Genomic DNA, 16,870 nt, shown 5'->3' on the forward strand with positions numbered 1-16,870 from the left:
TTCTTTTTTCCCAGGATTCTTCATTAATAAAAGGATCAGATACTGTTTTAAGGAATTAACATGAATTAAATCATTTAAACCTCATAAGAGCCCTCTGAGATAGGGACAGCTATCAACCCCATTTTACAGACAAGGAAACTGAGGCCTCTGAAAGGTTGACTGACTCTCAGTTGGCTGAGCCATGATTCCAAGGAAATAGTGTGAACACTGAGCCCAAGTGTGTCCTTGCTCTGTCACGCTGAATCCCTGAACTGTTCACCTGCTTCACTGAGGGTCACCTCCTCTGGGGGCTCTAATCGTCTCCCTTTTCCTCCAGGCTCTGAGACTGGATGGGAGTCTGCTGTGTTTCTCACACCCGCTACAGCTGAGCCCATGGGGTGTGAGGTGACAGGAGACTTGGCCCCTCATTGGCTGATGGGGTATGTCTGCTGAAGGTGCTGGGAGGGGAGGGTCACACCGGGCTGTGGGGCATCAGTGGTGTTTGGATCCAGGCTGTGAGCTGGACGATCCAGATGCTGAAGGAGAGAGCAGCAGGGACCGCGCAGAGTTTACCCATCACTGTGTTATCTCACAGCCCGAAAGCACAGCCCCACATGCCCCTGAGAGTTACAGGGGTGGTCACTCCTCTCCTTCCCATCCCTGCTGCCCTGACTTCTCTCCTTCCCACTGACTCCCTGGTACCATCAGCTCCGAGGTGACACCACAGCCCTGCTCCCAGCACGTCCTCCCTCCCTGCCTGCCACTCCCTGCTGGGCTCCTGGATGGAGGGAGAGGAGAACAACTCGGATAGAGAGACAGCCTGACGTGTGTGCTGGTAAAGGGAAAGCGGGGGGTGTGTCCTCAAGAAAGGGAAGGGCTGCCTTAGGGAAGAGGCCTGAGCGGCTCCCTGTGGGCGGTCAGACTGGTGACCTCGGTCTCCTGCTGGCTGTGGGTCGGGCGCTGACCTCAGCTCCTTGCCACGTGGGCCTTCCCAGCGCAGCGGCTGGCTGCACCAGAGCTTGCGAGCCGTGCGGACAGTAGTGGTCAGCTAGCAGGATGGGGTCACGCTCTTCTAGGGTCTGATCACAGTTGTGACATCCCCGTTGTCACAATCTATTGGTTAAAAGCAAGTCCCAGGTCCCACCCACACTCTTGAGGGGGAGATTCCACAAGGTGTGACTCCCAGGGGGCGGGGATCGTTGGGCACCACCTCAGAGTCTGTCTGCACAGGGACGTCCCAGGTCAGAGAGAGCAGGACCACCAGGCAGTGCGGCCTCTGCCCTGGACGTGTTCACACACAGGCCGCACATCACTGAACACTCATTGTCACTGCAGATCCACGTTGGACAAGATGATCTGCAGGACTGAGCTGTGTTCACAAAGCACCGTCCTGGATACAGGCATCAAACTTTCCTTTGGAAGGTTTCTCTCCAGTTCTGTGTGAACCTGAGAGAGGGTCCTCTCGGAATATTTCCCTCTGATTTTCAGGTCTCCTACATCTTAGGAAAGATGTATCACTAAAGTGAACCATATTTTTCTTTCCTTGTCATCCTGCCAGCAGATCCTGGGCTCCCACTCTTCCTTCCAGCTTGCTTTCATAAAGGATCCCACAAATTCTGTTCAGGTGACTTTTAATTGGTGTTGTAAGCAGACAGGGTACGGGGTCTCCAGAGGAAACGAGGAAGGTACAGCTTTTCGACATAAGAGAGGCATTTGAGGACTAAGCCATTTTGTGATCTAAGCCTGGTCACATGCTTGCCCTTGAACAAGTCTCAGTAATAATGATCTTAAGGGAACAGAAGGAGTGACTGATCCCAGGCAAGAGAAGTAACAACAACTTAAATAATAAACCAGGTAATAAAGACCCCAGTTCCATGATTAAGTGCTGGATAATATGATGACCCAGATGTGCAGTTTTAAATTTCGATCTTAAGGGAAAGAATTTTTCAATGCCTTTGCTTTCTCTGGTTGTTCATTTAACATGGTCTTAGCTACCTTGGGTCATGCCAACAAGGGCAGGGGGCCAGGGACAGTAGAGAAGGCAGGTCAAGGGACCTGGATGCCTGGACAGCCTCGTGGTGCAGACACACCCGAGCTGCCCTGGAACTGCCTGCCTCCCTGTCATGGAGACACAGACAAGCTTCCATCCTGTTAGACCACTGCTATTTGCGTTTCTGCTGCACACGCTGAGTTAATCCTTACGGAGAGAACAGGACTTCCCACGGGTGTGTGGCCAAGATGGTCTGTTCTGGAGATGAGCAGACATTTATTCACAGTGTCATCCCTGTGGGCTCCTGGGACGTTACTGTAGTTGGAGAAGAGGGAGCTGGGCCCCAGGGGGCAGCACAGGGAGACTGCAGACTATTATCCTCCTCATATTTCTACATGGGGTGTGACCTAGGGGAGTGTGTGGGTCACCATTTGTTAGATTTGGGAACCTTCCCTTCTTCACTTCCTTCCTGTCCTTTTTACAGACATTTCCCCCTACGTTCCAGCCGGGATGAGAATCACTGCTGGTGTCTCTTCCTCCTTCTCATCCTGTCTGATGGCACGGGGTGTTGGGGCTGAGATCTAGAGGAGAAGCTCCTCAGGAAAGGAATGCAGGGTCACTGCCATTGGGCTCCATGGGAAATCTCTGCTGCCCCAGCCTGGCCTGGAGAGCCAGCCTGAGACAACTGACCCCAGGTCCCTTGTGTCTCCTCTCCCAGTGATTCCAAAATACACAGCCCAGCACCTGCCCTGTTCTGTTTGTTACATGCAAGTCATTAGGTCCAGGTTAAATTTCAAAAGTATGTATTACACATGGGCGTGATACCAGAGAGGGAACACTGGGGACCAACGTAAAGTCTGCCAACCGCAGGGTGACTCTGGGAACCATCTGACATCATGGCCTCTCACAGGGCTGAAGCTAGGAGTGAGGAGACTGGAATAAATAAAGAGATCAAGTTCACAGGATTTGGTGCTCACTCCACAGCAATCCGGATCAAAACTATGTTCTCAAAAAAAACTCTCCCAGTCTTCCAGGTAATTTGGAATTAAAAGAGACAACTGTGTAGATAGAAGCATAAAGGTAGGGAATGAAAAGAAAGGCAGCCGTGCTGAGTTAGCGCTGTCTCACTGCCATTGGCCATGACCCTTCCAGTTTGTGCAAGAACTTCAGGGGTGAATCAAGTGGTTGTGTGAGGGGGACCCCCCCATCCTTTAAGTCTCTGAGGAGGACATTTACCTCTGTCATTACCCCCAAGATACAACATTGTCTTTAATGTTCCATCTTGGCTGAGCTTGGGGGGTTTTTCAGGGGCTTCTACTTGGCTTTTCTCACTAAAAGCTTTTATCCCGAAGGTCATAGAACCAACATGAGGATTCTGGCCAACTCTGCATACATCACCTCTAAAGACATATTTGGAAACTGGGAAGATTCCCATCAAGTGGATGTGTGGAGACAGAGAACCCACTGAGATACGGGTGGATCGAAAAGGACTTGAATTATGTCCTCCTGTTCCCCAAAAGCTTCTCCTCTAATGGGGTTTCATGCTGGAACTTTTGTTTCCAGATATCATTGTCAAAATGGACTTTATCCAACAGACATAAAGGGACTTAGGTCTTCCCTTTTGTCAATGAATGAAAATCTTAAAAATAGCCACTTGTCCCTACACAGAAAGACGTGGAGAATTCCTACCGCACACAGTTGCCATGTATCGCGGGGTATTTCCTCAGGGGACCTCGGCTCCCTTCAGCCAGTGAGTCCTGGGTCTGAGAATTGGCTCAGGTCTGGAAACTGGATAAGGGATGGTAACTTTCTATTAGGCAGCTCATCTCAGCCTAAAATTTAGTTATTCTTATCTATTGATTATCATGCTCGGCAACTCTTGTTGTCTGTCCACCCACCTTGCCCCAGAAACACCACAATCTACGAAGCATTTCCATAAAGTCCTTGCAGTCAGACTTTCCTGCTTCCATTGTGACATCGCTGGTTTTAGGGATTTAGTCCTTGTTTCTGTCTTGCTGTCCCCTGTCCTCTGACTTTCTGGGACCCTATTACCCCTGTTGCTGCTGTAATATTATCTCCTAGAGTCAGTCCCTGCCTGCAAAGGACAGACACTCTGAGGTCCCTACTCTGCTCACTTGCTCAGTCCTTATTGCCTGAGAAAGTTTCCTTTGTAAGACAGACACCTGGGTTTCTTCCAGTTTTATTTTATGCTAGAATGTCCACTTCCTTGAGCTTTTTCATGTCTTTCTTTTCAATCACCACGGTGGTTCTGGCATCTCTGCTTCATCTGATATGGGGCCAGAACCTTTCGTTAGAACAGCTTTATTGAGATATAAATGAGACAGCTCACTCAACCATTGGAAAGAATCGATTACAGCATATTCACAGAGAGGTGTCAGGGCAGCCACAATAAATTTTCGAACATTTTCATTACCCCAAACCATTTTTCCATCTCTCGCAAGTGGTGATCTCCCGCCCACCCCACAGCCACCTGTCTCCACAGCACACACAATATTTGTTATCTTCAGAAAAAGATATCCTATGCTTATGGGTCTCCTATTACATCCTGCTGTGAATCTGCATTACATCTGTGGTATAAACCATGAGTTTGGCCTGGAGCCAGCACTAGGATTACTAGTGCTAAAGGCAGAGAGAGGGAGTGGCTGCAGAGAAGACAGAAATCCAGTAAGAATTAAATGAAGATGGGAAACTTTTGGGTCCCTCTTCTTTGCTAATTCTAGAATCTAGTTCCTTAAAAAAGATGGGAGAAAGATGCAAAGAAGAATCAGGCCAGAGCTGGATAACACTGAGAGTTTCTCTCTTGATACCCCTGAGAGCCTGTGGGCAGGGACCCCTTGGAATTGTGGGGACATGACAGGCAAAAATGACTCCTCCTGCTGTCACAGATGGGGGACACCCAGAGCAGAATGAAGCCAGAATTCTACACACGAAAAAGAACATCATAATTTAAAAAATCCTAAAAGGGCAAAATATGAACGCACACACAAATAGACAGGGGCTGAGGGCTGGACTTTTTCCTGAGCCCAGGGCGACATGGTCACAGGTAGGCCTCGCTGTCAATGTCCTCCAGACAGGACAAGGCCCAGGTGACTTCTGAGTCTCTGTGATCACAGGTCCTGGTGGGACCAGGTTCTACTGAAATTACAAGGACACAGGACCAGAAGATGACCTATCCCAGTAGTGACCCCTTCACAGCCCACAAGGAACTGAGCACTGACTGCGCACAGTCCTTGCCACACTCCCTCCTCACAGCCTTCTGTCCCCCCTGCAACAGGCGCAGTACAACAAGCATGCAGATTCTGGAAGGTTCTGAGTGCTTCTTTATTTCCACTCACAAATTTTAGGAATCTTCACCTTTATTATTTCATTAATGGCTTATGGCACCAATTACAAAAAAAAAAAACCAAATTCATATCCAGATTTATTTTCATTAGGAAAGTAAGAAATTATTATAAAATGCAGCACAAAGTTAAGACAGAGATGGAGATGGCCCAGCCCCACCTCTGCTGGAAGAAAAGTCAACCAGGGAAGAGAACACAGGTCAGGGTGGGGAGGGGTGTGGGGGGCAGGGGTGGGCCAGTCTCCCCACCTCCTCACATTATGCTAATAGGAGCACAGATGTGCAGTTGCAGAAACAGGAGTCAGGGGATCTGAAGTCATAAAGTGGGTCGTGAACACATCTTGCACCACTCAGTGCACTCACAAGGCAGCTGTCTCACACTGTGAAAGAAAAGAATCAGGAACCAATTCAGGTCAGCCATGGAAGTGCTGACATTCTCAACAGCCCCCCACATGCTCAAAATGTCCCACTCAGAGAATCCCCACACCCACAGTATCCCCTCTGCCCCAAACCCTCTCCCAATCCAGGCCCCCCAGGGTGTCACCTCTGGGATCCGTGAGAGACACATCAGAGCCCTGGGCACTGTCACTGTCTGGGGGAGAACAAAACCAGGACGTGGTCAGAGCCCACAGGAGAGAAACCAGAGAAGGAATTCTGAGGCTGGTGAGCTCCCCACATGGCGTCCCAGGTCCACCATCACAAGGGTCTCAGGAACCACACTCACTCCGTACTTACTTGCAGCCTGAGCATAGCTCCCTCCTTTTTCACCTGTCAGAAGAAAACATCTTGTGAGAGGCCAGGGAGAAGCCTGACTCATGAGAGGAACCCCTTGTTCTGGACCACAGAGAACTTTCTAAAACTGTGACCAAAAATCAAGGACAGGATCAGAACATGAAGGAAGGACATGTGGGGGGACTGGGCCAACTACCTTCTTCAGGTCTGTCCTCAATGGGGGTCTATCCATCTGACTTTTGACTGCTGGGAATCTGATCCCCAACTGCAATTCCAAGCTGAAAAATTTGTCTTTCATTTTCATAAGTGCTTTACAAAGTGTTAGCCCTCAGCTCCAGACGGGCAAGCACGTGTGTGAACAGTACCTCCCAGTAACGAGGCAGGCAAACTTATACTGGGCTTGACACCCCTCAAGTTAGACAAGAAAAGTCCAATTCCCCCTCCCTTCCCTACCTGAGCGCCTCTTCCTCCAGATCACAAATCCCCCCACCACAGCTCCAATGACCACAAAGAGAACCAGGCCAACAATGATGCCCATGATGGGGACGGTGGGCTGAGGAGGTGGCTCTGCAAAGAGAAGGGAACAGGCCCTGACCTCAGGCTTGAGTCCCGACCTTGCTGAAGGTCACCAGAAGGGCTTCTGCTTTATCAGAGAAGAAGCTCCACCCCCGTCTCCCTCCTCACCCCATCTCAGGGTGAGGGGCTCCTGAAGCCCCTCGTGCTGCACGTGGCACGTGTATCTCTGCTCCTCTCCAGGAGGCACCACCAGGGCCGCCCACTTCTGGAACGTCCCGTCCCCTGCAGGCCTGGTCTCCACGAGCTCCGTGTCCTGGGCCTGGTCCTCCCCATCACGCTGCCAGGTCAGTGAGATCTCCGCAGGGTAGAAGCCCAGGGCCCAGCACCTCAGGGTGGCCTTATGGTCAGAGGTGGGGTGATGCGTCACATGTGTCCTTGGAGGGTCTGAGGAAGAAGAATCAGAAACTTGTCACTCTGGGTTACCTCCATGAGCCACTGATGCAGCATCAGGTGACCATCCTGAGACTGGACAGGATGATGGGTTTGAAAAGAAGCACAAACCCAGGACACAAGCCTGCACCTGGATGTCTGGGAATATCTCCTAGTCCTCGGAATGTTTAATATTTCAGAATGAAAGACAATATGGGAGGCTCCAGGAATGTAAGGTGGGGAATACAGGGTCATGTTCATGACTTTGGTGGAGGATCAATGCCTCAGAAATGCTGGAATCTGGATTCAAACACGGTCTCGGGCTGAGAACAGGCCTGAGAAAGAAGGTCCTGGTTCACAAGATGGCGGCCGGGGTCAAAGGGCACCGCGGGTCAGTTATTTCGGGGACGGTCTCCCCCTCTTTATCCTGAAGAGCCTGGATTTCCTCACTGTCCTTTAGAGAAGTCGGGCCCCTGGCAAGTCACTCTCCTGTACAGAATACGGGGACCTGGGCGGACCCCTCCCTCTGCAGCAGGAAGCCCGGCGGTTTCCCGCAGGATCCCTCCTCCCCTCCTCGTGGGATCCGAGCGGCAGCCCGAGGGGAGGCCTGGAGGCCCCGCGGCCCCTCGTACCTGCGCGCTGCAGCGTCTCCTTCCCGTTCTCCAGGTATCTGCCGAGCCACTCCACACACCTGCCCTCCAGGTAGTTCCTCTGGCGCTCCGCCTCACCGGCCGCCTCCCACTTGCGCTGGGTGATCTGAGCCGCCGCGTCCGCCGCGGTCCAGGAGCGCAGGTTCTCGTTCAGGGCGATGTAATCCTTGCCGTCGTAGGCGAACTGCGTGTACCCGCGGAGGAGGCGCCCGTCCGGCCCCACGTCGCAGCCGTACATCAGCTGGAAGGTGTGAGACCCTGACCCCGCCCCGCCCCCCACAGTGATTAAACCTCAACTGAAAATGAAACCGGGTCAAGGTCCCGCCGGCTCTTCCCGGGTCGAGGGCCGGGCGGGCCCCGCAATGTCGGGGTGACCCTCGGACCCGGAGACTCGGGGGCCCCCGGCCCGTCCCTGGGGAGGGGGTCGTGAGCTGGACCCGGGCCCGCGCCGCTCACCGGCCTCGCTCTGGTTGTAGTAGCCGCGCAGGTTGTTCAGGCTCCCTCGGAACGTCTGTGCGGTGTCCTTGCAGATCCGCGTGTTCCGTTCCCAGTACTCCGGCCCCTCCTGCTCCACCCACCGCGCCCGCGGCTCTTCCCTCGGATTCGGGGCGTCGCTGTCGAACCGCACGAACTGCGTGTCGTCCACGTAACCGACGGAGATGAAGCGGGGCTCCCCGCGGCCGGGCCGGGACACCCCGGTGTAGAAATACCTCATGGAGTGGGAGCCTGGGGGCGCGGAGGGGTGAGACCCGGCCCGACCCTCCTACCCCCTTGGGTCCCGGGTCCGAGGTGACGGGCGGGGAGGAGGGGGCGCGTGAGACGGAAAAGGGGCGGCGGGTGGAGAAGGGTCGGGATCAGATGGGAGAGAAGAGGGGGCGGGAAGCAAGGGAGCGAGGACCCGGGATCCGGGTGGGGTGATGGGTCTGGGCGGGGGCCGGCGAGGTCGCACCATCCTCGGGGTCCTGCCCTCCTGTCCAGAGGCCCCTCGCTCCTCCCCCGCAGAGGCCGTTCCCTCCCGACCCCGCACTCACCCGCCCGGGTCTCGATGAGGGCCAGAGCCCCCGAGAGCAGCAGGAGGAGGGCTCGCGTCCCCATGACTCGCCTTCCCCGACTCTGAAGACAAGCTGAGTGGAGGCAGGTCCGTGCGGACTTTATAACCGGGAACCGGGGTGACGCTGATTGGCTTCTCCAGAAACAGAACTCGCAATGGGACTGAGAAGTGGGGCCGCGTCACGAGTGTCCAGGCAGGAGCGCCCGACACAGGTTGTGAGAGAGAAAGTGAAACCTGGAGAGATGGGGAACCCCCAGCACGGAGCGTCCCCGCCCCAGACCCCACCCTAGGCACACCCCGAGAACCTTGCCCTTCTGGGGACCTGGGACTTTGCCCTGATCCCTCCCCTCCTGCACCGAGGGCTCTTTGACACACTGTCTCCCCGGGTCCTGGCCCAGGGCTGTGTCAGTTTGTGATTTTGAAAACATTTTGGTCAGAATGCTCACACAGTCTTACAAATGAGTGAGAAGCCAAGGATTATTCTGTGTATGTGGGTACATCTACCGATATTTTTCATAGTAGGAATAACAGTTTAAATTTTTGTATTAACTTTTGAGAATAATATTAATAATCCATGCATTTAATATAAAGATAGTTTCCCAAAATAAACATGGTAGTGAGAAGGCATAGCTTTTTACATTTTTACATTTTTTCAAGTCTCTTTCTAATTTGTCTCAATAGAAGACCATTGGATTTTCATGCTTGCTGTTCCATTTAATCAACATAAGTGAAGTCTCACACTTATGTAGGAGTAGTATTTTAAATAACCTTTTCAGATCATTATGGATGGTCCTCTTTAATGCTAAACTAAAACTACACACATGGTAGTTTGTCAAAGTTATTTGCAAAGTGGACCTGAGACAGATCACTGAATATTTCCTATTACATTAGAATCCAAAGCCTGTTTTGCACACTGAATGTCTCTGTACTAATGTAAGATTTTAAAAAAGTAATACATTGTTTCAGTAAGTTATACAGATCTTCCAATGTCATTCATTCTTTCAAGTAAAAACAGTATTCCATAAAAAAGAGGGTAGTTCAGTTCACACAAATTATTTCACATGGGACACAGTACTTTGAAATGTAGCAGAAGTGCTTTATGTGTACGTCCCATGTCATCATAGAAGATATTAAGGATGAAGACTTAGGAACGATAATTTTAATGCTTCATCCAGGACGTTTTAAAGCAAACCTTATTTTTGCCCTGCAAAAAGTTGTGAAAATAATTACTACTACAGTTTGCTTCCGTAGTCTCCATTACTTTGAAGCTGTACTGTACCTCAAAGCAGATGTCAACATAGTGAGGAAGCAAATAGTATCTTAGTAATGCTCTGAAAATAATTTTGACTGGGCATCTGACTGACTCTCACCCATAGGGAAGGCAGACTAGAGCGAGGATACAGCTGTATCTGGACAGAAGTAGTGGTCGCTGTGTTAGCACAGGGAGAGGTTTGGTGCATTGTGAGGGTTGCAGTGCCAGCTTGTTTGGTCTGTCCTTAGACAGAATATGTCATGGTCTTGTCTTGTCTTGTCTTCCTGTATCATGGTCTCAGGTGTCCCTGTCTGACGTTGATGTTCTGTGAGATGACTTATGTCAACAGCAGAATAACCTGGCCGAGTAGGGAGCATCAGCCCCGCTTCCGACAACACTGAGGCCCGTGTAAGTGTCAGACCAGTTCCTGTGGGCAGAGGCTGCTTTGTGCATCTTGAATTCAATATTTTAAAATAACTACATCCAAAAAAGAAAAAGAATATTAAAGAATGATTTGGAAAAGAAGAAATGCTATATGAACATATTAGTAATAAATGTAAACAAACATGAAAATGTGGAATAAGAAATGGGAATGAATTCAAATCTATCATCTTTGCAAAGATGAAATGAATGAGGGGAGGACTGACAAGAAATGAGGGAGAACAGACTGTTGTAAAGACTGATGAGATTGAAAACTGGTACAGAAATCTTAAAGGTCCTTTTGCAAAATGTCTCAATAATTTCAATATGTTAACACTGAAATATAGACATTTTTCTTTTACAAATTTATCCTAAGAAGATAATCACACATGTTCTCCAAAATAGATACTGAGGGATACATCTTGAATCGTGGTTTATAGAAGCAAAGAGTGGAAATAATCTAAATGCTACAATCACTGTAAAGATGGTCACTATGAACAGAGGAGCACTGACTATGTCTCAGGCAGTCATTCCATGTGATTTACATGCAGAGTCAAATTTATGCCTCAAACCCATGAGGCACCCAGCCTGTGATCCCTTTGAGCAGACAGGGAAAGGAGACTCAGAGAAGTTAAGTAGCATCTATTTCGAGGCCACCTTGCATCAGGATCTGGAGACATCGGAGAAGAGCAACAGTTAAGCCCCAGGTGATGGGCGATAGGCTCTGCTGTGCTGGAGAGGGACAGAAATGACTGAGACAGATGCACATCACGACTGTCCAAAGTGCTGTGAGGAAGAGCTCATGATGCCATGAGAGCAGATAACAGGAGTCCTGACAGGTCCCCTGCTGCTGTTATCAATAATATCTGAAAGACAGAAAGGATAAATGGAATATGAAACAAAAATAGAATTCTATACAGTTATATACAGTCATAGAATGAAAAAGAATTCTTGGGATTAAAAATATGATCATAGAAATGAATAATTCCATAGATGAATTGGAAGTTTACAGTCATGCTCCCAATAAGTAGATGGAAAAGTAATGGCAAGGAGGAGAGAGGACCTGTAAGAATATGTCTGTCGGTCACAACCTTCCAACAAGTTACAAATACAAGTTTCAAAACTAATGGAGAGTAGGGAATGATAAAAAAAATCAAGAAGACTTCTCAGAGTTTACAGACAAAATTTACATCTTGAACAGCCTACACAAATTCTTAGTGCACTAGATGGAAACAGACCCACACCAGACACATCAAGTGAAATTTGAGAAACAGGTTGGAAAAGAAGAGACCTTGAAAACTAAGAGGCAACAAACATGTGCCCGGAGGCTAGAAGACATTGAGCAATGCCTTCTCAATTCTGAGGAAAAAATAAGTGTTTCTAGCACAGAGTTGTGTATCTAGTGAAGATGTGAGTCAGTCCTAGGGCAGCCTAAGGCCCTTCAGGGTTACAGTGTTTCACTTTCCTTGTTCCTTTCCTCAGGATACTGCTAGGCAAAGTGGGGGAAAATGGTGGAGTAAATCAACAATGGGGAAGCCATGGAATCCAGGCCCCAGGGGAGCCAAACAAAAGAGCTAGAGGGCTGCCCAGGAGGCGGTGAAGGAGATCCAGGGCGTCAGCCCTGCCCCAGGTGTGCAGGGACCCCTTCCACACGAGGCAGGCCTGAGGGCTGTGGGACAGGGCTGTGCAAAGAGACGAAGTTAGTAGAATATCAGATGTACTCAAAGATGTTCATGAAGACTAGACTCTGAGGAGACCTTGGGATGGTTTAAAATGAGTATAATAACACAATTATTTATTCCAGGGAAAATTAAAAATTCATTCAAGAAAATGAAAGGGAAAAAATGAAAATAAAAGGAAAGTAATCATAGTCTACTAAATGCTCAGTTGTGTCTTTCATGTCCATCATCATCATAATGTAAATATTGCAGATTGAGCTAATCAAAATTGCAAAATTGATAAATTTGTAATTATAAATTATAATTGTATTGGGAGGACAGGGGTGTGTGAAAGAAGAACCAATTAACTAAGATGATGCATAAAAGTGAAAAACAAGGAGTATTATAAAGAGGATGCTAACTAGAGGCATTGAAATAACAATTAGAGAATGAGCTGAAAGAACTAAAACAGCTTGTCTCTGAGATTCAGGAATTGGGGGAGCGTGGAAGACGGAGTCATCTGCCTTGATATCAAGTCTTGTAGAAGTGTTTTACTCTTTAAAGCTATGTGCATGTGTTCATTAGCCAAAAGTGAAAGGATACCCCGGTAGGAGTGACAATGGACTCAGGAGCTGTTCTGTAAGGAGAGTCACAGACATGGGGCAGTAGTTACAATAAAACAGGACATACAGTTTTTATGGGATGATTTGTTTTTATTTATTTAGTTTAGGTTGATTATTATTAAATTTTTTACTGGAAGGAATTACAGCATACCTGTAGGCAAGAAAGAACGATCCAGAAGACAGCCAGAAGCTGCTGATACAGGGGAGGGAGGAGCCACACCCTGTGCCCTCCCTGAGGGGCAGCCTTAGATAGGAGGGACCATCCATCATCACTGGGGGGAAGGTGAGGATACAGGTGCAGATGTGGGAGTGCGGGAGGATGATGTCATTCTACCTGAGTCCTCTTTTATTTTCTGAGTGAAAACAGAAGTTCATCAGTAAGGATAGGGAGTGGGGAGGGAGTGGAGGGCATTGAGTAGGGAACAGGAAGTGAGAGACACCCTCTCAGGAGGTGGGAGAGTGAGCTGACTCAGGACATGGCATCTGAGAGTGCGGGGTGGGGGCCACTGAAGTCCGTGCTCATCAACTTAGAGACAGAAAGTTCCAGCCCTTGGGCAGCAACAGAAGATTGGATAATAAACTAAAAGAAAAAGCAACAAAATATCTCCTGTGTGAGGATTACAGTTCTTTTTACTTTGTTATTGATCACTGTCAACACTTTGTAACTTGTTTTACAGTGAATATACATTGTTATCATATATGATACATTACCTGTACATCATAATCAGAATTAAAAAACTATGTTTATATTTTTAAAAAGTAGAAGCAGGTGGATAGAAAAAGTCAAGAGCGTGGTGGAGGCGGAGAGCTGGACGTGCCGGGCTCCACGCCTGGGCTGTGGGCTGTGAACTCACGGAGCCTTTCTCCTTGTCGCAGGACCATGTTCTCTGCGGAGGCCAAACAGGATCTTTCCCTTCTTTTTTGGCATGTGGTCTTTTATTAGTATCTTGTTGCCTCTTTGTTGCTTTTAGGATGGTTTTTGTATTTTACATGGCATTTTTAGCTATTTCCAGTGGGGAGAATTGTCCATACAATGCAGCCCATCTTCTCCTGTAATGGAAATTCTGTGTCAGAAGAGCTCAGTCAAAAGGCTGAGAATGTGCGTCCTCACACATGATCTGCAGATGATCTGTCAAGTGTTTTTGGAGCGTAAGGGATTTTAATGTCTTTTAGTTTTTGAAAACATTATATGCACACAGACAATTTAAATGATACTGAAGAATATAAAAAAAAAAACCTCTTATTGTCCCCCTCACCCCCTAGCCATCCAAGTCTTCTAGTCAGAAACCACTGCAGTGAGCAGTTTCTCTTCCCAGAGAAATATATCCATGCGTTAGTGTGCAGTGTTGTGTCAGTCATAGAGCTCAGGGCACAGGCTGGGAGAAATTATCTGCAGATTCACATGTCTGATAGAGGACTTGTTTAGAATGTACATCAGACTCTTAAACTCAGTAATATGAAAACAAATAACGCAATGAAACAGAATAAACAAAAGCCTGAGCGGATACCCCATCAAAGAAGATACACAAATGGAAATACACATGAAAAGATGGTCAACATCATATATTAGGATATGGAACTTAAAACAATGACTTTTTGTTTGTTTTCCCCAAGGTTTCTGAAAACTTTATTTATTTATGTATTTATTTTACAATACCAAAATTTTAAACTGAAGTATAGTTGATGTACAGTATTATATGTTACAGGTATACAATACAGTGATTCTCAATTTTTAAAGGTTAGGGGATAGTGATTATAAATTATTGGCTATATTCCCCGTGTTGTACATACATCCTTGTAGCTTATTTTACACCTGATAGTTTGTACCTCTTAGTCCTCCACCTCCATTTGCCCCTCCCCTTCCTTCTCCCCACTGGTGCCCACTAGTTCCTACTCTACATCTGTGAGTCTTTTCTGAAAAACAATGATGTTGTCCTATCACACACTGATGAGAACAGTTAGAATCCAAGAACGGGTGATGCCAAGCGCTGAGCAGGATGTGGAGCCGCAGAAGCCCCTGGCACTGCTGCAGGAACACGAAGCAGCGCAGCCACTGCAGGGACGGGCAGCAGTTTCTCATGAAGCTACACAGAGACTCGCCGTCCCACCTGCTGATCACTGCAGTACTCCTCCACCTCGTTAAAAAACTTATATTTACAGTATGTACATTCCTCAAAAGACTAAAAATAGACTTACTGTATGATCCAGCAATCTGACTCCTGGGCATATACCCTGAGGGAACTTTAATTCAAGAAGATACCCACACCCCAATGTTCATAGCAGCACTGTTTACAATAGCCAAGGCATGGAAACAACCTAAATGTCCATAAACAGATGAGTGGATAAAGAAGTTGTGGTATATTTATACAATGGAATACTACTCAGCCATAAAAAATAATAAAATAATACCATCTGCAGCAACATGGATGCAACTGGAGATTGTCATTCTAAGTGAAGAAAGTAGAAAGAGAAAGAAAAATACCATATGATATCATTTATATGTGGGATTTTAAAAAAAGACAAATGAATTTATTCACAAAGCAGAAACAGACTCACAGATATAGAAAACAAATTTATGGTTACCAGGAGTGACGGGGGTGTGAAAGGATAAATTGGGAATTTGAGATTTGCAGATACTAATATATATAAACTAGATAAATAACAAGTTCATGCTGTATAGCACAGGGAACTATATTCAATATCTTGTAGTAACCTATAATGATAAAGAATATGAAAAGGAATGTATGTATGTATATGTATGACTGAAGCATTATGCTGTACACTAGAAATGTATATATTGGAAACTGACTATACTTTAATAAAAATATATAAAACTTATATTTGCACAGAAATCTGCAGATTAATGTTTGTGGCAGAGCGCCCCCCACATGTGGGCTGCACACTAGAGACTACAGCATGGAAAGTGGGGAAGTGAAAATATACGTTCACAAGGAGACACCTGGGAAATGTACCTTAGCCAGCGGAGAGGAAATTCTCCTTTGTGTGGAGAATGTCGCTTCATCTCTGTGACATCTCTTCCCCGAAACGCTTTGCCCCAGTCGATCAAACTCAAGTTGAGAGACAGTCTACCACATCCCTGAGCAGTGCTCCCCCAAAACATCAAGGTCATGGGAAAGGAGGGAAGTCTGAGGGACTGTCACAGCCAGAGGAGCCTGAAGGAGACACGACTGGGACTTAACGTAATGTGTCTGTGATCGGATCCTGGATCAGAAAAAAAGAAAAACATGAAATCCAAATACATTTTGGAGTTTAGTAATAATATATCTGGAATATTTGATTAGCTGTGACAAACGTATGAATCTGACCTAAGATGTCTCCTGAGGGGAAATTGAGTGTGGGATATACAGGAACTCTAGTAACTTTGCTACTTTTTAATAATTCTCAAAGTATTCTAAAATAAAATAAATTGAAATATCTCTCAGAAAGGAACAGGGGGTGGAAGAAACAATGATTACCTTTGAGTTTTCCAGGGTGGTGTCATCAAGGTGTGCAGAGGAGTACTGAGGAGAAAAGGTGGGGACCTCAGGCACAGGGCAGGGCTGCAGGGCTCTCCTCCCCTCCACTCCCTGCCCCACCCCCGCGCCTGGCCCCAGAGCTACTCAGAAGGCATCTTCATCCCCCACTGCTGTCCAGCCTCCAGGTCAGACATCTCTGTGACTCAGACTATAGCCCCTCCTGTCCCAGGGCTGTGCTGAATAGGAGAGCGCAGAGAAGCAGCGCCCTCGTGTGGCCACAGGGATGATGACAGGAGATCTGAGCTCCCCTTTGACCTCCTCAGCGGGAACCTGCCCAGGGCCTCCTTGGGCTCCCAGTCGTGGGACAGGGCTGTGCCCACAAGGGGGTGCCCCATCCAGCCTCAAGTTTAGAGTCTGAATTGTTTCCCAAAATACACACTGACATAGACGTTTTCCACCCATTAAATGACTAAGCATTTTGGCCTCAGGGAGGAGCCAATCTTCAGGGAGTAACAGCTGGTTCCTGGCTCTAGGGCGGACCCCACAAACATACAGGGTATCTGCAGTCTCCTGGGATGGGACCTTGAACCTCAAGTCCCTGTCACTTGTTCCTGCTGCTGCTTTCAAAGATGGAGGCTCCTCCTCCAGGAAATCCAAACTGGTTTCTCCATCCCTCAGATGGGATAAAGAAGGGAGGCTGAGGAGAAAGAGATCCCCAGGGTGATGGCCTAGG

The 16,870-nt window shown here is 47.8% G+C and overlaps 2 protein-coding genes across 5 annotated transcripts in view; both read right to left on the reverse strand.

Moving 5' to 3' along the window:
• Nucleotides 1-5,293: 5,293 nt before the first annotated feature.
• On the reverse strand, nt 5,294-8,842 carry LOC102541374 (HLA class I histocompatibility antigen, B alpha chain-like). 4 transcript variants are annotated; one of them, XM_072945441.1, is made up of 8 exons: nt 8,689-8,842; nt 8,114-8,383; nt 7,640-7,915; nt 6,747-7,022; nt 6,516-6,629; nt 6,066-6,098; nt 5,875-5,922; nt 5,294-5,710 (listed from the first exon to the last, which is right to left on the reverse strand). In XM_072945441.1, the coding sequence occupies exons 1-8, from the start codon at nt 8,750-8,752 to the stop codon at nt 5,706-5,708; spliced, it is 1,086 nt and encodes a 361-aa protein (XP_072801542.1). In that variant the 5' UTR covers nt 8,753-8,842; the 3' UTR covers nt 5,294-5,705. The 4 variants fall into 4 exon arrangements, with proteins under 4 accessions (XP_072801542.1, XP_072801543.1, XP_072801540.1 ...); XM_072945442.1 differs by having other exon boundaries at nt 5,875-5,918; nt 6,062-6,098; XM_072945439.1 differs by having other exon boundaries at nt 5,672-5,922.
• Nucleotides 5,294-16,870, reverse strand: part of LOC102541718 (BOLA class I histocompatibility antigen, alpha chain BL3-6-like) — a 102,935-nt gene continuing 91,358 nt past the window's right edge. Inside the window, exon 8 of the mRNA XM_072945437.1 lies at nt 5,294-5,710. Within this exon, the coding sequence (XP_072801538.1) occupies nt 5,706-5,710 (5 nt within the window). The 3' untranslated portion in view covers nt 5,294-5,705. The remainder of the gene's footprint in view (nt 5,711-16,870) is intronic.

This window comes from Vicugna pacos, chromosome 20 (genome assembly GCF_048564905.1).
Source record: "Vicugna pacos chromosome 20, VicPac4, whole genome shotgun sequence".
NCBI classification, from domain to species: Eukaryota; Metazoa; Chordata; class Mammalia; order Artiodactyla; family Camelidae; genus Vicugna; species Vicugna pacos.

Coding starts and splice junctions, on each gene's coding strand:
- LOC102541374 (XM_072945439.1), bottom strand. CDS start 8,752: ATGGGGACGCGAGCCCTCCTCCTGCTGCTCTCGGGGGCTCTGGCCCTC. Junction 7,916..8,113: donor CTACAACCAGAGCGAGGCCG/GTGAGCGGCGCG, acceptor GGGCGGGGTCAG/GGTCTCACACCTTCCAGCTG. Junction 7,023..7,639: donor GGAGACGCTGCAGCGCGCAG/GTACGAGGGGCC, acceptor CTTCTTCCTCAG/ACCCTCCAAGGACACATGTG.